Raw genomic sequence first — 22175 nt, 5'->3', positions numbered from 1 at the left:
TTGGCTAATTAACTCTAGGAAATTCCTTTTTAATTTTTTCATGATTCAAACAACTAGTATATCATTCAGGATAAGTGAGGTTCTTCTGCAGTAACAATCTTTTTTTTTTTTTTTAACGTTTTTATTCATTCTTTGAGAGACAGAGAGACAGAGCGCAAGCAGGGGAGGGGCAGAGAGGTAGACGCAGAATCTGAAGCAGGCTCTGAGCTGTCAGTACAGAGCCCAACACGGGGCTCAAACCCACAAACTATGAGATCACGACCCGAGCCAAAGTTGGCCGCTTAACCGACTGAGCCACCCAGGCCCCCCCGCAGTAACAATCTTTAATCTCAGAGGTCATATGACCTCAATTCATTTCTTGGGCCCCAAGTAGTGCAAGCCTACTATGTACTCAGAATCATGGAACATCTGGAAAATTTGAGGACCAGCAGAAATTTATTTATTTATTTATTTATTTATTTATTTATTTATGTTAATGTTTATTTATTTATTAAAAAAAATTTTAAATATGAAATTTATTGTCAGATTGGTTTCCATACAATACCCAGTGCTCATCCCAACAGGTGCCCTCCTCAGTGCCCATCACCCACCTTCCTCTCCCTCCCACCCCCCCATCAACCCTCAGTTTATTCTCAGTTTTTAAGAGTCTCTTATGGTTTGCCTCCTTCCGTCTCTGTAACTTTTTTTTCCCTTTCCCTTCCCCCATGGTCTTCTGTTAAGTTTCTCAGGATCCACATAAAAGTGAAAACATATGGTATCTGTCTTTCTCTGTATGACTTATTTCACTTAGCATAACACTCTCCAGTTCCATCCACATTGCTACAAAAGGCCAGATTTCATTCTTTCTCATTGCCAAGTAGTATTCCATTGTATATATAAACCACAACTTCTTTATCCATTCATCAGTTGGTGGACATTTAGGCTCTTTCCATCATTTGGCTATTGTTGAAAGTGCTGCTATAAACATTGGGGTACAAGTGCCCCTATGCATCAGCACTCCTGTATTCCATCAATAGCACTGCTAGGAATTTACCCAAGGCATGCAGAGTTTTAAATATAAAGACTTTTCGTTTGTTTTTTCATTTAGAATGTCACATTTATGTGTAAAAACATGCAGTTTGACATCAGTTTGATTTTTAAAAAGCAACTCCTACACCACTAGGAATTTGATTCATCCATCTTCTTCGACGTCAGCACCCGAAGTCCTGATTCTCTCTGCCTCTAAATCCTGATAACTTCCTCTGAGCACTACACACCCCATCACCAAAGGAATCCCTCCCTCCTTTCCTTCCTTCCTTCCTTCCTCTCCCTATTCCTCCTACCCTGACCATTATCTCTCCATGTCTGAATTATAGCACTAGCTTGCAGGAGATCTCCAGTCTCTCCTCCTTCAATCTGCCCTTACACATTGCAGCTAGAATGATCCTACTAAAGCACTGCTTTGTGTTTCTTCAGAGTTTACAGAATAAAATATTAAACCTATAGCTTATCACCCAAGGCCTGTTATAATTTGTTCCTGACCTCCACTGTGACCTCATTTTCTCATTATCTTCCTGCAAAAGCCTTTGGCTTATGCAAAGGGGCCCTCCTTGAGCCTTCTCCTTCTTATCTGGACTGGTTTAATAATGACAGCCCTTATCTCATAGGATTGTCATGAAGATTGAATGAAACAATATGAGGAGGGCTTCTAGCATACTGTCCTGCCATACACTCGGCCCATGATATTGTGGCACATGGTTAAAAATATGTATTACACCTTTATAACACTCTTATTAGCAATCTCTTATTAAGTATCAGCACTAGGTAGGATGCCAGTGTCCCTGTCATTCTTTAGGATTCCCTGAGAATAAAGAGTATACTAACAAACACACAAATTCTTGTCATTCATACTGAAAAAACTAGATAGTTATAATTCAGGTTTTTTGCAAAAAATAATCCTGGTTTGTATCACCCAAATGATGGCATGCACTTACATAGTCTTCAGTTTTGCTGAGTTTCACTGTGCCTTCCAAAAATTAAACAGCACTCAAAGTGTTATTATTTTGAAGATGGAAGAATTTGCTTTTTTTTGTTGCCAGGCTGTGTTATAAATCTGCTATGCTTTGTAGTAGTAAAGGTGGTCAAAAGATGTTACATCAGCTACTTGTGCACTCTCTGAGAATAGGGATGGTACACCTGTGGGTCCCTTATAAATGCACCCATATTTAGATTGCCTGAGGTAGGGCTGTGAAGATGATGCTGTACTGAAGCAAGAGCACTAGACTAGGAGTCTGAAAAAATCTGTCTTCTGAGATCTATTTAGAGCTAATGAACCATTAACATCATTTTCTCAGTAGGATGTGAACCATATCTGCTTTCTTAGAAGATTGTTGTAAATAACAAACTATACCTGTCAAAGTGTTTTGCTCAAATTGGTAGATTGATTTCTGCATGCAATTTACATATGTAAAACGTAACGTAATATGCAAAGCATGTAAGAAAGATTTTCATTACATATGTGGTATTTGTTGAAACATTCTTTCTTTAAGACCAAACTAGATTCCTTTCTAAGAGGAATTAGAATTCCTTCTAAGAGGAATTCAGAGTCAACTACAAGTACTAAAAATGCTTTTTACTATTATTTCTTATTTTTGGTGCTGGTATTCCTGAAGAGAAGGAAGACATAAAGAAGGAAAAGGTTTTATATAAAAAAGGAAATTTGAGAAATATGACCTTATTTGGTGAATGAAAACAAAAATTAATTTATCTCCTTGACATTGAAACTAGGGTTGTTAGATAAAAACCAGATTTCTTTGGGCTACTGTCTGTATTTCCAGAATGAATCAAAGTCTCTGCTACCCTTTGGGAGGATGTCACTGGTTAGTACCTTGCTACTTTGGTCAAAATATCAGTGGCAAAAACAACAGCAATAGCAATTTCTGCTTCAAGTCCTACCGTGCAGTAAAATCAGAGCATTGCACATCTGCCAGACTGGAGAAAAAACTGATCCAGAAATTAAGACACTGGCTCTGAATCGCACAACTGAGCCAAAATATGAAACAAGTCCCACCTGGCTCCGAACTCCGTTTCTATCATGGCACCACCCGACCAAGCTTGTTGTGGGAATCACAGTGACTTCAATCAAGAAGGCGAAGGTGGAATGAGAAAGTTTACTACAAGATGCAGCATTGTAAATAGTTTTGATTATTGCATGAAGCACAGGACGGCCTTCAGTGTGTGTTGTTATAAACAATTCAATCACCACATGGGTATAAGGTGAAGGCTAGAAGAGCAATGCCCAAACTCAGAAGTCATGGCCAACTTTTGCAAGTGGAGCCCAGTGAGTATGTTCCACAATTGCGTTTTGATGAACAGCGAAAGAGATTGAAAGGTGTTGAAAAGGGGACATTTAATTATAATATAGTGAGTATCTCAAGGACATGAAAGACACTGATGTTTTTAGTCCCTCTCCACTGTGGAAACAGGCATTCTGATGACAATTATTGCTATCTATGCTTTTTAATGATTAAGTTTTAACTAGTGACTCAAGAGAGGCCTTAGCTCTCAGCTCTTAACTTAGACCAGCATGCTGCATAGAGCCTTACACTTTGGGTTTGCGCGTTACCCTGAGGAAAGGGACTTGAGAGGACATCGTCTTAAAGTGGAAAACCTTTCTGCAGTCCCCCACCCTTAAGCAGCTGCCTCTGAAGTCTCTAACATGTACTCTGACTGCCCTCTCCTGGTTGGATGGAAAAACAGCTAAAAGAAAAGTGAACATGGGTTTTTAGCACTGCATGCTCTTAGACTAACCTGAATTTCATAGAAATGGAAATTGCCAAGGGATCAAAAGCGAAAAACAACAGGACAGAAAGAGAATTCTTACTTGTGACTTTGTAGTGCAAATGTAAACCGAGACTAAACAAATTCCACAAAAAAGTATCCCCATGTTGGAATTAAGTCATGCTTTAGAGTCATTTGATCAATAGGGCTGTCCCAGAGCTATCTAGTGCGTGACCAGAATTCATCCAAGTTCTGGACAGGTTTGTCTCAGATCCCATAAACTATAAGGCAGGACTCAGTGGAGCCGGGGACACCGAAATTGCATTGATTTCCATTCACTGACACACTCATTGCCTGGTGCGCTCTGTAGTACCCTACTGGCAGCTCTAAAGGCTGATACCAGACTGAAATGCAAACAAAGAGGTAGCTGGTGATCCATGGAAATAGTTTGTGTTTCACCGTAAAATACTCCAGCATTTCTCCAGTGTTTATCGACCAAATTCGTGGCTATGATAACACCTAAAAGTGTGTATCCACTCAACTCCTTGCACTTCGTTCAGAATTGTAATCTTTAAAAATGTTTTGGATCCCAGTACTTACTGGGTTCTTGGACCACACTGCTTAGGTTTGAAATGTGACTGTGCTCCTTGCTGCATGATCTTACACAAGTCTCAAAATTTCAGCGTCCTCAATTTCTGTACCTGGAAAATGGTGATCATGAGTGTCTTGGGTTATTGGAGAGAGTAAATGGGAAACATCTAATATTCTTAGATTAGTAACTAGCACCTAATAAATGTTCAGTAAATGTTACCTGCTAGTGTTATTCTATGTCATTAAGGAGGTCCTTTAAAAAATAGAACTGTGGGTAGGCAAGACATTTACAGAGCTTGACTCATCAAAAGAAATAAGGATGATGGAGCCATGATGCAGTAGAATCCAGGTGATACTTAACCACCCAAATCCAGGGCGGGGGGGCTATAAATTTTGGGAGAGGTCATCACAGAGCCTTGACCCACTGGAGTTTATGCAGTTGGTTAGTAGAACGTGGCTCCTGTAGGGGCAAAAACAGATGAGCAACCAATGAGAGTACTGCATATTACATCCAGCCAAAACCAGGAGAAAATGGATGAGCATGAAACTATTGGCAATTATTCACTTTTCTTTCTCAGCCACAACCTGAACCTATTTTCAGACCTGGAAACTTATTAACTGAAGGAGTGGCTAATTCCCCACGAGGAAGGACCTCAGATGTACACTATAATAATACCCTTGATCCTTCTCCATGTGATTAATATTGATTAAAGGAGAGTGGCAAGATATTTTGAGGGACTTTGGACAGAAGGGCTGAGTTGGCATGGATGTTTGGAGATTCAAGCATGATTATCATCCCTGTTTGAGTAGGGACATAGGGGGACAATAGATTCCTGGCCAAAATCCAGCTTACAAAGAACCTACTATGTGTGTGAACCAACTTGGTTATCATCTTCCTGGTTCCTAAATGTATAACTGGATTTACCATACTTGGCAATTAGAGTAAACTTCATATTGGATCCTTGGTCTGTAGATTAAGAGCTATCATAGAAGGAGAGGCCAAGTGGAAGCTTCTGAAACTGCACAGCCCCTCAGCCAATATACGAAATGAAAAAAAAAAAAATATATATATATATATTACATTCTGGGGGAAGGGATATGACCTAGAATAGTGCCATCATTAGGATTTTAAGGATGCAGGGGAGAAGGTCCCTAACATATCTCTAATTCAACAGTTTGGCCTCTGAAGGAATCAGAAACATCTTTGTGAATGACCATAGAATGGTCCTGATTGTGGCTGGCATGCCAGACAAGATGTCAGGCACTTGGTAAGGTGAAGGAGTTCCATCTTAATCAAAAAAGGGGATCAGAAACAGTTGGCTTTCATATGGATCGGATAGTAATACACATCACAGATGTGTCCAGAACTAGAATAAATTTTCTGTTATGTGCCATGATATAGTCTGCAGAGATCTGGACGATCTTGACATAACCACAGCACAGTTTACTGAACATGACATTAATACTACTAGGATGAGCACAAGAGCCAGCTTAAGACCTTGGTATGATGTGCGCTCCAGAGGGCATGAGAGAAACCCTGCAAAGATTCAGGGATCCTCCTTTTCTTACAAAACTTGTAGTCAGCAGCATGTTGGAGCACCCTTTCTAAAGAAGTCAAATTGCTGCGTCTTGCTTTCTTAACCACAAAGATGGAAGCACCATGGTTTTCTCAAGCCAATACATTCCATGTGTAGGAATATTGTTCTGGTCCGTATTCTGGCTGACATAAAAAGGATACTTCTTTGAGGTCCAGACCCAAGTTCTGGCACAGCACCCTGTCTTAGTCATCTCAGACTGCCAGAACAAAACACCAGACTGAGTGGCTTAAATAACAGAAATGTATTTCCTTATGGTTCTGGAGGCTCTAAGTCCCAGATCCCAGTCCAGCAGAGACAGTTTCTGGTGAGGACTCTCTCCCTGGTTTGCAGAAAGCCCATCGTCTCGCTGTGTCCTCACAGTGGGGAGGGAGAAGAATCTCCCCAATGTCGCCTCCCTCTAGCCTTTGGCAACCACTAATTTGTTCTCTGTCTCTAGATTTATTCTGTATATTTCATATAAATGGAGTCATACAATATGTGACCTTTTGTGTCTGTCTTGTTTCACTTAGCATAATGTTTTCTAGGTTCATCCACATTTAGCAGGTATTCTTTTTTATGACTTATTAATATTCCATTATATGGATAGACCACATTTGTGTATCCATTCATGCATTGATGGACATTTGGGTTTGTTTCCCAATGTGCTACAATGGTCATTCGTGTACAAGTACTTGTTTGAATATCTGTTTCAACTCTTTTGGGTATATATTTAGGAATGGAATTGCTTGCCAGGTCATGTGATAACTCTCTGAATATCTGCTAAAATATTTTGAGGAACTGCCAAAGTGTCATTCCACAGTGATGGTATCATTTTACATTTTTTTTTAGAAGTAAGTTATTTTGTTTTATTTATTTTGAGAGAGAGAGAGAGCATGCATGAGCAGGGGAGAGGCAGACGGAGATAGAGAATCTCAAGCAGGTTCCACATTGGGCGTGGAGCCCGATGGACACAGGGCTCAATCTCATGACCATTAGATCACGATCTGAACCGAAATCAAGAGTTGGATGCTTAACAAACTGAGCCAGGCACCCCTCATTTTACATTCTTATAAGTGATTAATGAGGGTTCCAATTTAGTTATTTTTCTTCTAAAAAACATTACAGCCACCCTAGTGAATGTGAAGTGGTTTTGATTTTCATTCCTTGGTGGCTAATGATATTTAGCATCTTTTCGCGTATTTGTTGGCTATTTGTGTATCTTCTTTATAGAACTGTCCATTCAAGTCCTTTGTTTCTAAACTGGGTTGCTTTTTGTTGTTGAGTTATGAGTTATTTATATATTCTAGATACTAGACCCTTACCATATATATGATTTGCAATTTTTCCCCCTATTCTGTAAGTTGTGGACAGTGTCTTTCTGGACAGTGTCTCTTGATGCACAAGAATTTTGAATTTTGATGTTAAATTTATCTATTTTGTCATATCCACAAAGCCACTGTTTAAACCAAGGTCATGAGGATTTAACCTTATATTTTCTCCAGTTTTAGCTCATGCTCCTCTTGTGAGAGGAAAAATATCTTGAGGTGAGAATGTTTACAAACTCATGCACCACAACATTATGGAGTGCTGGTCCATAAGCGTGGAATCCCAGTCAACATAGCATCTAACCAGGGAGAAAGCTCTGTGACGGCGGTCATTGATCATGAGAGACCATGCAGCATCCATAAGCAGCTGGCCTGAAATGGCCTGTGGAAAGCAGAGGTGAAGCACCAGCACAGAGGCAATAATACACTGTGAGGGTGGGGAGTCATCTTCCTAGATGCTAGATATGCCTTGAATCTGAAACTTCTATAAGACACTATGTCCTCAAAAGGACTCATGGGGCTGGGGCAAAAGAAGGTGGAACAGGAGTAGCCCCATTTATCATCACTCCCCATAACTCACTATGGACTTGATACTGCCTGCCTTTGCAACTTTGGGTTCTGCATGGTTACTGCTCAGATCCTCAAGAGAAATTCATTCTTGCCAGGGACAAAGCAAAGGTCTCATAAGCTGTGGCTTCTGTTGAGGCATTTAGGATTTTAGAAACCAACAGGCAGAAAGGATTCACCATCGTGACAGGGGTAACTGATCCTGGTCAGGAAGGAGTAGGGCTATCACACAATGGAGACAGGGAGGAATGTGTATGGAACTCAGGTGATACACATGGGTACCTTCTTGGTATTTCCTTGCCCAACAGTGATGGTGAGTGGACAAGGACAGTGACCCATACCTGTAGAAAGTATCGCTGCCAGGAGTTTAGACCTCTTAGGGATTTGAGTCACAACACCAAATCAGTGACCCAGACCTGGAGAGGCTGGTGGTAGCTGCTAGGAAGTCAGAATGGATAATCACAGAGAGAGTATGGGTACCAGTGATGACCCCAAGGCTAACTGCTGTGATGGAGCTAGTAGTTTGTCTAACCTCCTTGTTCTGATCCTTCCCTTAGGACAAGAGGCCCACTGGAACCTCAGAGGAGGGGCGCCCAGGACAGGTATGGAGAAGTGGACTTATACGGCAAAGGGGCAGAAAGTGGCAGTCACCAAGTGTGCCATTCAGCTCTCCAACAGGTTACCATCCACAGGGAGGGCAGTTATTGGACAGCCTCCACTTGCAGGTGCCTTAGGATATTCCTTCAGGTTTTAAGCCGAGGAGGTGAGATCACATTCTTTCTGGGCAATCCAAGGCCAATGACTGAGCATCGTGTTGGTACAGGATTCCCTCTTCCTAGCTAGTGTGGGAGTGCTCTATGGGCGATCTTGGTGTGGGAGCTCCCTCCTAAGTTGGTTGAGACTTTTCTCATAACTAGAACACGGTCTGAAACTCTTCCTGCCTAATCTTATTTGTCCTTCTCTTTATCTTTCATAGGCATTACCTCCAATCAATTTCTTGTATTTTTAAATCTTGGGTTCTTCTTCCCAAAGGAATTATTGCCACAGGCTTGTATATATGATCACCACTGTAGACAAATATATAAACTTAAATAAAGTGGTTCAAGTCACACAGCTCTTAATGGAATATTTTTTCCTACTTAAATGTTTAGTTTCATGCTGAACAATATCCATGAAATCATGCCTTTGATGTGCAACTTATACTTTCCTAGTGCACACTGGAAGTATAACTATTTAAAAAAGCTATCTGAGGCAACCCTTACTCATCTCACATTGGGAAAGAGCATAGTATCCTATGCATTTGCTGAGAATATATTCGTTCCATAAAAATTTATATGACCAGAGTATTTTTTGAAAGACAGGCAATTTTCCACTCAAAAGAAATGGAGCAGTACCTATCATCTCGCTAGGAAACCAAAGATATTGATAAAAGACAATGTCTATGGTTGCCAGACCCTATATTAGACATTTTCCTCTCTGATTTTATTCAAAACTTTCATCACACCAGTAGAAGAGATAAATCCAGATAAATCTGACCTCTGGATCAATGATCCATTCATTCCTATGGCCTCCAAAATGAGTATATGTGCCTTAAGAAATATTCAGAATAAATTTATTACACAGCATGATACAAGAAAATACTTTAACTGTATTTTATGATTTAAAATTAAAATGCTTTACTAATAGTTAAAATAAGTTGACACTAATTCACATATTTCATATACATAAATAGGGTATGCATGGTCAAAAATTGAGACAACTGTTAAATTGTTCAAAAGTAACAAATCTTTAGTTAACCACTGTTAAATATTCTATATACTTATGTATATAAACAAATGAGTTTATTCACATTCCAAAAATTTTCCACACAAAAGTTTTAGGGTATTCAGCAAGATGGCATATTTAATAAGCAATAACATGCGCAATTTCATGAAAAGGCAATGTGGCCCAGTACACGGATGCTTTGGCAAAACTATACATTGCCTCAGGACAGAAGACGTACTTAGAATGATACAGGAAACTGTAGATAGAAAATTCAACAATATCCTTCATCTGGAATACCTCTCACGCATATCTGAGGATAAAACTTGGAGTTGGGAGACATAAAAAATCAAAATGTCACATGATATATACAGATATCTCCACCTCTTGTTAGTCTTAGAACAGTGACTATTGTAATTTTTAGCAAACACCACTAGCCATAGCCCTCCACTCCCATCGTAATTATAGAAAAATGACAGCCTTTGACCATTAATTCTTAGTTCTGATGATGCCTTGAGGACTATGTCAGTTGAGTCTACAGTGACATCTTTTGTCATGAAAAAGGCTGGAATAATGACCTAATGAGTTTACATGGGATGCCTCATTTTTATATGCAAAGCTCCTCTGCTATAGAAGACTGATTATAAGGCAGTTTTACAATACACATATATTTAATTACTAGGGAACCTGTAAGGTAGAATTTGCCCTAAATACATCCAGAGCTAGGTGAAAAATCCCTAGTCATTTTACACCAGAAATTTGCAAGTGCTAACAAGATCAATTTTTATAGAGTATATTGATTAGAACACAAAAGTAAGTAATGCTACAACATTCATCCATTTGCCAATTCAATATATAGTTACTGAGTACATGCTTTTTGCTATGCTCTTTTCTAGGCACTGGAGAGAGAGCTGTGAACAGATGGCTCCTCTCCATAAGCCTTACATCCTAGTGGAGAAGAGGACAAATACAGTAAGTACGTAAAATATATGCTATTTCTATTGATGCCATATTTAAAGGTATGTCGTAAGTGCCTAGGAGAAAAGCAGGTATGGAGGAGGAGTGTGCCGGTATGAGACTCAGGGTGATGATTGAGCAAAAACCCAAAGAGGGTGAGGGAACAAGTCGTGCAAGTAATTGAGAGAAGAATGCTCCAGAGAAAGCAACTAGTCTTGACCTACTGCCCAGGGCACAGTTAGTACTCTCTCAAAAAGCCAAACTTTCAGAGCATTAAACAAAATGCATACATGTTCTAAAGATGATCACCTCCCCTTAACTCTGGACCCGTCCCCCATGAATCTATTCCATTGCCACCTGACACTGGCTCACTCAATGACAAACCTGAAGCATCATGATGTTAGAACCTTCGTGACGATGGCTCAGGATTCCAGATTCTGGCAAATGCAGAGGTGCAAATTCAGAGTTTACGTATGAAGATCGAATGGGGGGGTCTCAGACTAGAGACCCTCCTGATGTCAGCTCCAGGGCCGATCAGGAAGCCAGGCCAATTCAGGAAAGAGCTGACTCTTGATGTAAGAGTCAATGAGGAGCTGACAACGTTGATGTAAGGCAGCAGAGGAGACCGAAGCCCCGCAGTCCATGCCAGAATTAACGGACTAGAGAAACAGGCAGTCAAGCACTCTGGGGACCTTTGCAGACCAAAGCTGCCTAACTTTTCCCTTATATGGCAGGTTTGGCCTAAATTCTTACAGCTAAACTCATGAGTCCTTGGTTATGACAAAAAAAGTTCTAAAAGATGGCATCTAACACAATTAAACATTCTGCTAAAAACTTCTTTAGGGGAAAAAAGGGTCATATATATATATGATATGTATCATATATTTTATACATCATATATATATATATTCATACGTAAAATCTTGAACTGAGGGATGCACAGCCATTGAGTGCCTGAACTTTGGAGCCAGACTACTAGGGTCCAAAGGCCAGCTTTCCCTCTTGGTAGGCACATGACCCTGGGTGCTCCTTAGGTCTGTTTTAGTTCCCTCATCTGTTTTCTTTTTTTAATTTTTTTAGGTTAATGTATTTATTTTGAGAGAAAGAGAGCACGAGCAGAGGAGGGGCGGAGAGATGGAGACAGAGAATCCCAAGCAGGCTCCACGTTGTCAGCGCAGAGCCCGATGTGGGGCTAGACCTCACAAACCGTGAGTGAGATCACGGCCTGAGCCAAAATTAGGAGTCGGACACTTAACCGGCTGAGGCACCCAGGTGCCCCAGTTCCCTCATCTTTAAGAGGAGATGTTATCTACTTCACAGAGTGGTCATGATGAAGATGATGAGCGATATTTGAAAAAATGCTTAGAGCGCTGCCTGGCATATATTAAGCACTATATAAATGCTTTTAAAATAAAATAGAGCATAATTTTAACTTCCTTTAAAATATGACTTCCAAAGACTTACCTCTTTGACCTTCATCAAAGAAAAAAGGCTCAATGACATTTCCTGAGAGACCATTTTTTACATAGAAAGGTTTAAAGCAGAATTTTTATATGGTATGAGTCTAGAAATTCCAAATCTGTCAAGTTTATATCAAACCTTTAACTGAGTTTCAAAGTGAATTGTATAAAAAATAGATGACCAAAAAAGATTAGCAAATGAATACTTTATTAGAGTCATAACACTTATAAAATAAATTTCTTTTCATCGTGGAGTTACCAGATTTTAAAACCAACCAATACTTTCTCATTTCTACAGCATATATAAAGAATTCTCAAATACCATAATTTTTGTTCAAGTGCTTTGTCACTCAATTCACAAACCCAGAACACGATTAATCTACAAATATAACTATTCACAGTCAGATGAGTTTTAGGCTTGGTTCTTAATGATCTAGAAGCAATCCATTTACAAAAATGCCACCAAAGCCATTTCATGAAATCATTTAATTTAATGCCACCAAGCATGAACCTGTTATACTTTGGAAACAAAAATAAAATCTCACAACTAAATCTAGCAGACTAACTTTAAACGATTCCAACTTGCATGGACTATATATCCTTATGGCACATTTATGACTTTGTAATATACAATTCATAATACAGGTTTAAGTGTGTGGTATGGTGCTAGAAAAAACATGGAAGTCAGGTCATAAGACTGATTTCTTCTTGCCACATATTGAAACACGTCTTTATATCACAAACCAAACTCTAAGAAGATTCTTCTTTTTGGAGATGATTATATAAACAGCATCTGATCACTGAGCATTGATCATGTTACTCATTCAAGACTGTTCTACGTCCATGAAATCTACCAGCATAACTTATACATGGCACTCTTAGGGGATGATTCAGCCACAAAAGCAAAGGGCTGAAGATTTAGCACTATCAAAAGGCTTCTTTTCCTGGAGGCAGCCCTCCTGGGGCAGGACAAAAGTACCCCACTTGGATGTGTCATGGGAGTGGGATCTAACTCTTGCCTGTTTTCCCATTCAAGCCATTTTGGCACTTGCCACAACCAGGATACCTCTAACAGATGCATTCAAATATTTTCTGTGCAATTCAGTCAGAGACAAGTTTTTATGATGGCTATTGTTTTAAAATGGATTCTGTACATGTCACCAATGCAAACCAACATAAATGTCGGGGCTACTATTAAAACACATATGAAGTTACAACTTTAAGTTATATTTAGTATTCTACTGAAATTTAACCCAAAGTAATGTAAAAGAATGAGAAGTAAAAAGTTAACTCTTCAGGGAGTTCTATTTGGTAGAGCCTCATATAGCCACACATGAATATTCCCATGTTCATGCACAGGGACAAACAGCTGTATTCTGAAGCATAAATAAATCCAAAGTAAGACAGAAGTAGAAGAGACCAGTTCCAGGAGTGGTGAAGGGTCTCTGGGGATCTCATTGGAAGGATGCCGGATGACAGGTTTGCTCAGTTGTTAAAGAGACCCTTGGTCAGATTAGGCCACTAGGATTTAGTTCATAAATTACTTTTTCTTGTATCCAAGACTCTGCTTGAATTAGCTTGAGCAACCATCCACCACCTCAAGGGTAAGCACTTGACCATCAACACAAAGGTGATATGATTATTGCATAATGAGGCTAAATATTATGTGGCTTATCTAGTTTTATAGCTTTCAGGATCAGTTCAATAAAATACATAACATAGAACTAAGGTTTTACACCAGAGGTCGGCAAACCGTAACTCACAGCCCACAGGCCAAATCCAGCTTGCTGCCTGTCTTTGCGAATAAAGTTTTGTTGGAACCCAGGCGCGCTCATTCACTGATGTGTGGTCTATGGCTGCTTTCACGAAGTAACAGCAAGGCTGAGTCGCTGCAACACAGACTGTATGGCCCACAAAGCCTAAAATATTTACCATCTGGACTTTTACAGAAAAATGGTGCCAATCTCTGTTTTACGCTAAAAAGACAGAATTCAGTGGGAAGACTATTTAAAATGTGTCTTTTTTCTTTTTATGAAATTTTAGTTACCTAGTAAAATTAAGGTTTAGGTGACTCAATAACCAAAAGATATACCTCTTTTTCATGAACAATATCGGTATATTTTATGGATATAAGGGAAAATTTTCTTAAAAAAGGAAAGAGGCAGCTGTAAAATTAAAGGCCACTTCTCTGTTTATCATCATAATAAAATTAAAATTCCATCCATGCAATGAACCAAAACTTGTCCTTAGGTGCTCTCTCTATATAAACAAGTTGCTTTTGGAATGTTACTACATTTGGACAAAATGGTATCCAAATTGATCAGACATGTAAAGTAGACAAATGAAACCAACACATAGACTGTTAGTTTCTCAGGAGTGTCACGGTCGCCATCTTCGCAACGCCAGGCCCAAACTGCAACCATAACAGGCTGTCGTCACAAAGGCAAAAATCTAAGAAAAAGGAAACAAAAGCTCACATCAGATTTATAACACTGACTTTAATTTTAGAAAAACCCACTCATCCCAAGGAACAACTATCTGAAGACTGAAGTACCTAAAGATACTTCAACACTTACGAAAATGGTTTGTATTCATTCATCTTTTTGATGATTGTACTACCATCTAATCCCCTCACACCATTAACCCTTCCTTTCAACATTCTAGCCCCTAATAATGTTTTGGTTTGTGGACAGGCCTAGCTTTAACGTTTGTTCACATGCTGGACTCACTTGTTAAGTATTTATGAAACTCTCAACACCGTATTCAAAAATTCGCTGCGAGGTGTCTATTCATACAGTGATCTCATGGCCAAGAAAAGTGCAAGTATGAGAGCTGGAGGATGTATAAAATCCTACCGGTGACAGTGGAAAGGGATTTTAGAAGTAAACAAAGAAAACCCATAGAAATGAATCAACAGATTCATTGGGCGTGGGAGATACTTCTGAAACCCGCACTGGACTCTGAATTACTGTCCTTACTATTTGACAAGGATTTCTTAGCAACAGCTACGTGTACATCAGTGCATTTGGTGCATATAAACAAACAGTAGCTATTCTCCTCATCCTTTTTGAATTCACGATCCATAGAAAAGTATAAGACGAAGCAATTAAATGTGATAAAACATTATGACTTAGTGCAGCAATCCTTTACCAGAAAACTCCAGCTCTGAGAGGGAATATCGGATTCACCTACAGAACGTGACCATTCTCTAATTGCCATTCTGCTATTCTCCCCAGCCGCCTTCTGCTGGTTGTCTCTCTGATGCATCTCTAATCTAGACATCGTCTACTGAATGAGAATGACCACTGTTGATATCTATTGTTAACAAAAATGAATTTTCCTCTCTCAGGTATATTGAAATAAAAAATAAAGTGAGGGACTCAATATAGTGTTACAAAAGAACAAATCATACATTTAGGTATGATTAAAACTCAGAAACTAAAGGTTTACTTCTATGAGAACATATGGATGAGCTGCTATGTAATGCAGAAGGAAAGCATGTAGAGGTTTACTAAGGCAGTTTCACTTAGGCACAGAGAGAGGGAAGGATAACAGGGACAAAGTCACAGAAGAGCGTCAGCCACAATGGAATCACAACATGGCAACACTGAAAACTGGGCTCCTGGGACAAAGGAACGTTAGTGAGAAATTAATGACATGGATCAAGTCCTTAAGCACCTGCTACTCTTATGAAAGTAGGATCTTAAGGCGACTATAAATAGACCAATTTGGTGCTAGTACAAGGATCTGGCAGGTAGTGCGAAGACAGCCTGCAGCACTAAAAAGGAGGGGACAGAAGTAGAAAAGGAAAATTCTGTGAGAATTGAGGACTAATAGGAAGGACACCTGGTAGGAAAAAAGTCAACTCCAAGGCCCTGAACTTTTCTTCACTTCATAAAATTGTTAAAAGTCCAGTGGCTTTCTAGCTGTGGTCTTTGGTAATAAGGATCTCACAAAAGTGCCTCAGAGATGATGAGGCCGACAGAGGTGGCTTAAGAGAAGGAAGAACGTCTTCTCCCAATCCAACTAGAGCATCTGTGCTCTTGCCTTCTATATTCATTGGGTTTTCAGTAAGGTTTCATTACGTGAGACAGTTTCACTTCCTATAAAAGAAAGTATAAAAACACTGATCTAAACTATAAGCCTGTCAAAGCTGGAGCCATGCTCCTTTCTGTTGCAATCTATCATCAGTCTAATCATTGGAGATGCTCAATGAATTCTGACAAATTGTCACAGAGGTTTGAGAACCCGGGGGATGATAGGAGGTCTTAGAATCATCACAGCTCTCCCCTTTGAAACCCAGACTCTAGACCTGTGCTGTCCAATAGGATGGCCACAGCCACATGTGGCTGTTCAAATTGAAGTGTAAATTAATTAAAATGAATGGATTAATTGGATTAATTAGTGGCCGCTATATCAAATAGTGCACACACACAACATTTCTACCATTTTAGTAAGTGCTGCTGGACAGCGCTGCTCCAGAGAGATTTTAATGGCCACATGGGGAGTCCTGGGATGTCTGTATGTGCTGTCTGCATAGAACAGTAAAACTTGAGGGTCACTAACTTACTATATAGTCATATTAAATATCGGCACATTTTAGGGAGTAAGTTGGATTTCTGGCATTTTCAAGATTATAAAAACAGAAATAATATGTCTTCAAATTCCCCATATCAACACAAAACAACAAACTCACTTAAGTATTATGAATTAAGGAAGATAAAAAAAATCAAAATATTTCTCCACAGCATGTATTTCATCTGTCATCTATCGTACTGGCTGGCGTATTCACCCCCTCACTCACGGGGACTTTCCCCAGTGGCAGGAACTGGACCTTGTTCATCCCTGTCCCCAAAACCCAGCAAATTACCTACCTCGTGCTAGGCTCTCCATAAATATTCACTGAATTGAAAGGAATTACAATTATAATTAAGATGAATTACCACGTCTGGAGTTACAGGAATTCTTTTCACAAAGTAGACTTGGTTGTACCATGCCAGCCACAACCACGGACTGGCTGTCATCTTACACGGACGTCAGCCTCTGTGCTTCAACGTCATTGTCTACAACACGAGGGGTAACGGCAGTACTTTGCCCAGCAGGTTATTACATAGATACTTAGCTAGTATATGTTTAAAGCCAACGGCTATTATTAGAGAAAACTACTGCTGCCTGAGGAGCTTCTGGGAGACCATGACAGCGAACGCAGGGCAGGGGTGGGTGCTGGTAACCGGGACTCCTCGACACTCACTGTGGCTGCTACATTTATGTTATACTGGTTATCACTCAAGAGTGGCTGCACAGCCGTGGTCACATTGCAATGCAGGTCATGCAGGGATGTGGCTGCTGCCTCCAGTAAAAAGGCTCCAAAGTAGAAGACGAACACGGTAAAATGATACGCAAAATCCTGAAACAGGAAAAAAAAAGACAGCTACAATTTAAAGTAGTACTTTTCCCCCCCCGTTCCTTATTTCAGTTGATGAGGTTTAGGTTCCGGAAGGTTAGAACATGTAGTCAATCCTTCACCATACTCACCATTTGCTTTGGCTGCTTGAGCAACGTCAAGCTATCAAAATCCAAAGGAAAATCAACCGACTCACCGTAATCGGTAGTGGCAAACCTTCTGCTACACTTAATTTTACAGTAAAATATGTAATTTCAGCATAGAGTAAGGTGCCACAGAGATCAATATTAACATAAAAAAGGAATAACGTATGCTGTTCTTAAAATTCAAGTAAAACAACATTTAAATTACACCTTGTTTGAAGCATCTGGGTGGCTCAGTCCGTTAAGCATCCGACTCTTGGTTTTGGCTCAGGTCATGATCTCACGGTGTGTGAGTCTGAGCCCCCGACCGGGCTCTGTGCTGACAGTGCAGAGCCTGCTTGGAATTCTCTCTCCCTCTCTCTCTCTGTCCCTCCCCCACTCACACACACACTCTCTCTCTCAAAATAAATAATAAACTTAAAAAAATTACACCTTGTTCTTATAGTTACTAGATAATAATTATATTACTGTAGTACATTATACAGTTATGTAATAATATACACACATTTATAATTAAGTCTTTTATTTCTGAGCAATTATGATTTTCATCCACGAGACTGTCACCTCATACACTGAAAAATGCAGACGACCTATGACATCACAGAATTCAATAACGTATCTCCTGATATTCTAACAAAGCAAATATTATATCATAGGCTTCTACAAAAAGTACAGGAACTTCTCACACAAAAGTTAATTGTCATCAGGTGATTTCGTACATTGCTGGCACTGTGAGGCGCGACTCTACTGGAACTCACATCGTCTCACGTGAACGGATAACATCCATCAACACATTGCTGTGTGTGTCTGTCAGCAGCTCCCAGGTACCAGGTACTTTACACTCATTATCATCCATCCTTACAACTACCATTTATTATTCCCATTTTACAAACAAGTAATTTTTTGTTTTTTTAATTAACTAAATGTTCTTTAAAAACAATTTTTTTTAATGTTTATTTATTTTTGAGAGAGACAGAGACAGAGACAGAGAGACAGACAGACAGCGCATAAGCAGGGGCGGGGCAGAGAGAGAGGGAGACACAGAATCCGAAACAGGCTCCGGGCTCTGAGTTGTCAGCACAGAGACTGACACGGCACTCAAACCCTCGAACTGTGAGATCATGACCCAAGCCCAAGTCTGATGTTCAACCATTTGAGCCATCCAGGCACCCCTAATTAAATAACTGTTCTAAAATCATACAAAGATGAACTTCTGAAAGGAGAACTCAAAGCCACATAAGTCTGTCTGGTTCCAAAGTCCACTTTCTTTCCTCTATCACATGGTCTATTACTGATACAGCAACATTACAGAGAAAGAACACAGCTCTGCCTTGGTAAATGCCCATTCAGCAAACAAAATTATCCATAGGAATTGTTCTTACCCTGCCTAGAATAATAAGGAAAAGTTAACTCATCAGGAGAATTAAAGGTACACGCTAAAAATGCTTTCTACTGAACACCTAATTCATAAGCTAACTCACCAGTGCCTTCAAAAGTTTTAAGAACAGTGTTACATACTGACCATGTGTTTAGTCCAGAGGAGAAATGCTCAGATATATGTAGTTATTCAACAATGTTAATTGATGAAAGTCAAAGTCCACGTGTGACTACTTTTAGGGATTAAAAATAATAGAGCTGGATCTCAATTAGTAACAAAGATTGAGAGGATATGTTTGAGATCATTAGGCACTCAACTAATTTACTGCGGTGGATCCTCAGGAGCAGCTCATGTTACCTTGAAGAGGCGAGGAGTTTGGTGACATGGCCTGCCACTCTTGGTCCGATGAGGCCTTTATCATCTTCACCAACCTCATCTCCTGCCACCCTCACATCTCTGAATATCGGCCACTTCGGCCTCAAGGTGGTGGCCTTTGGTGCTAGGAAGCACTCTATGCCTCAAGGCTGATGCTCCTCACACAGTATTGTGTGGCTGGAGAGACTCTTCCCACAACCAATTACCACTTGCACCCTTCCCCACCTCCCACCAACTTTCTATTCTTGTCTAATTTTACCTTCTCCCTCCTTTTCAGGAGTATCAGAATTGACCTGTGGTAAAGGCTTCCCTGTCCAACCCTTTTCCTTCCCTCTTCATCTTTCATGGTGTTAACCATCCAGTAAACTTTGTGCACTCCTAACTCTGTTTGGCTTAGGCCATGTTGTCCAGCTACCCATATTATTCTAGGGCCACATGTACCCTAAAGTGTTGGAGGAAAAGAATTGAATTCATGGCAACACTGGAGAGAAAATCACCACGCAGGCGCTTGGAGTTCTAGAGTCAGGCAGGTAACCTGCAGCAAGGGGTTACATGTCCTTGTAAAGCAAGTTGCTCCTGATGTTCTACGGGGCCCACGTGGAGAAGGAGCATTTTGACTTGAGACACCAAGGACTAAGTATTCAGAATGTCCCACCATGAATGGAATTCTGTCAAAACTACCACCCAGTAAGTCAAACAGGTCAAAAGCAATCCTTAAGATGGGGTGGCACATCAGAGATCAATCTGAGCCGGGCTAGAGGGCACATCAGGTGCTAGCCTGAACCCCCAATCACCTACCACAGTGGAACTGTCCCCCTTCCTCACTCACTTGTGGCCACATGAAGGAGGGGGTCCCTTATGTCTAGCTGAAGGAGAAAGAAAACACCTGCGCTTCTTTATGGTGGCATGATTCGTGGCTGCAAGGTGACAAGGGACAGTGGCTGTATCATATGTGCACTGTAGCCACAGTCAGGGTTGGCTTTGAAAGACAGTGGTTAGGGAATATTTTCCTAATGGGTTGAACTGTGAATGGTGCATTATGCCATGTACTTTGTTTGGAAAACAAAGTGGCCCAGAGTGAGGATATACAGAGACTCATGGTCAATGGTAATGGTCAGGGCCCTGGGAGAATAAAAGACTGAAAGTTCTGAGACAAGGAAGTACAGAGCAGGGAGATGGACATATGGGATTTGGTGTGAAGTGTGATCTGTCTGTCACATGGTGATGCCCACCAGCAGCATCCAGGCATGGAATGACACACAGAAAAAATGGCCCAGCCAGTTGATGCAAGCCAGGCTTTGTCACCAGCTACCTGATTACTGGCATTATGGGCCCAAGAGCAGAACGACCATAGTTGGGAGAAGGCTATGTAACGCCCAGTAGCATTGACTTCCAATCGCCAAAGCTGATTTAGTTACTGCCTCTTCTGAATGTTGAACCTGCCAACAGCAGAGACTGAGACTTTGATATAGCACAATCCTTACCTGGTAGCAAATTGATGAAACTGGGCTCCTAGCTTCCTGGAAGGCATATGGTTTATTCTCATAAATCAAACACTCATTTTGAGTTTGTATTAGCTATTCCTTTCCTGAAAGCCTCAGCCACCACCACTATACAGGGACTTACAGAATGCCTGATTCACCGGCATCTACTCAACAGAGTATGTGACCAAAGGACCAACTTCTCAGCAGAGGAAGAGTGGGAATGGGCCCATGACCATGAGTTGTGTCATAGTGCACCATTTAGAAGCTGCTGGCCTGGGAGCATGACGGAATGACTGGCTAAAGGCACAGTTTGGAGAACGTGTGGCCATCTTTTGGGATGCGGTAGGTATAGGGCACATGAGTTTTCTACATGGTGTTATATCCCCACTGAAAGAACGGGAAACGAGGGGTAGAAGCAGGAATTTCTCCACTTACTATTACTCCCAATAACCTGATGACTTTGTGATTGCTGCCCCTGCGACTCTGAGCTCTGCATGTCCAGAGGCCCTGGTCCCCCAAAGGGTATACTCCTGCTGGAGGATACAGCAAGGGTCCCACTGAGCTATAAGCTATGCTGCCTGCCTGTGAATTTGGGGAACAAAAGGCAAGAGAAGGAATCACCATCCTGACAAGGGTAGCTTGCCCGTATCATCAAGGGAAGGGAAGGCTGCAGATACATAGGAGGGCAGTGCATGTGGAACTCAGGTGATCTTGCTCTTGGAACTCTCATGCCCGGTTGGGACTAAAAATGGACAGCTGCAGCAAAACAAGGATATGGTTACCAGGGGCTCAGCCACCTTCAGGAAGGAGGGTTTGGATGACACCGCCAGGTAAACCACCGAGACCAGCAGACCTGAGTGTCGAGCAAGGGCAGTAAGACGGCTCGTGGAGGAGGGAGATGATGAGCACCGGTTGTGGCCCTGAGACCAATGCCAGTTAGAGGGGCTGTGCTTTGTCCATCTGGCCTAAGTGCTCACTCAGGAAGAGAACCTTGGAGGAGCAGTTCCTCGGACACAGAGAAGTGGATCCACCGGTGCAAGAAGTGGACAGTAGCCTCTGTAATCACGCACTGCACGCATTCCCCGTTAAGAAAGAACCTGGCATTAGCTGACAGCTTCGGCTTCAGTGGGGTGGGGACCTACTGCTGTGTTTCAGCCAATGCCACATTCCTCCTGGCAGCCCCCAGCTAATGATGCTCCAGTGGGGATGCTGGATGCCTGGCCACTTTTGCCCAATACAAGACTTTTGAAGGAAGGACTGTGCTCTTCAGCTTCTCATTAATTTGAACAAGACTGCCAATCTACATCCCACTCTAAGACTTTCCTGCTTTATCCTACTTCCTTGCCCATTACCTTTGACAGGTGTTATCTCTTCCCCTCCTTCTAAAAAAAAAA

General features: G+C 40.9%; 1 protein-coding gene across 1 annotated transcript in view; it reads right to left on the bottom strand.

The window, feature by feature from the left end:
• Nucleotides 1-12188: 12188 nt before the first annotated feature.
• Nucleotides 12189-22175, bottom strand: part of MAL2 (mal, T cell differentiation protein 2) — a 29152-nt gene continuing 19165 nt past the window's right edge. Inside the window, exons 3-4 of the mRNA XM_019459970.2 lie at nt 17249-17404; nt 12189-14448 (exon numbers count right to left, since the gene is read on the bottom strand). Of these exons, the coding sequence (XP_019315515.1) occupies nt 14377-14448; nt 17249-17404 (228 nt within the window). The 3' untranslated portion in view covers nt 12189-14376. The remainder of the gene's footprint in view (nt 14449-17248; nt 17405-22175) is intronic.

The sequence above is a fragment of the Panthera pardus genome, unplaced genomic scaffold, assembly GCF_024362965.1.
Source record: "Panthera pardus isolate Hobbes unplaced genomic scaffold, ASM2436296v1 HiC_scaffold_7, whole genome shotgun sequence".
NCBI lineage: Eukaryota > Metazoa > Chordata > Mammalia > Carnivora > Felidae > Panthera > Panthera pardus.
Note: the sequence above shows the minus strand (reverse complement) of the source record. Positions and strands in the feature narration are given on the sequence as shown.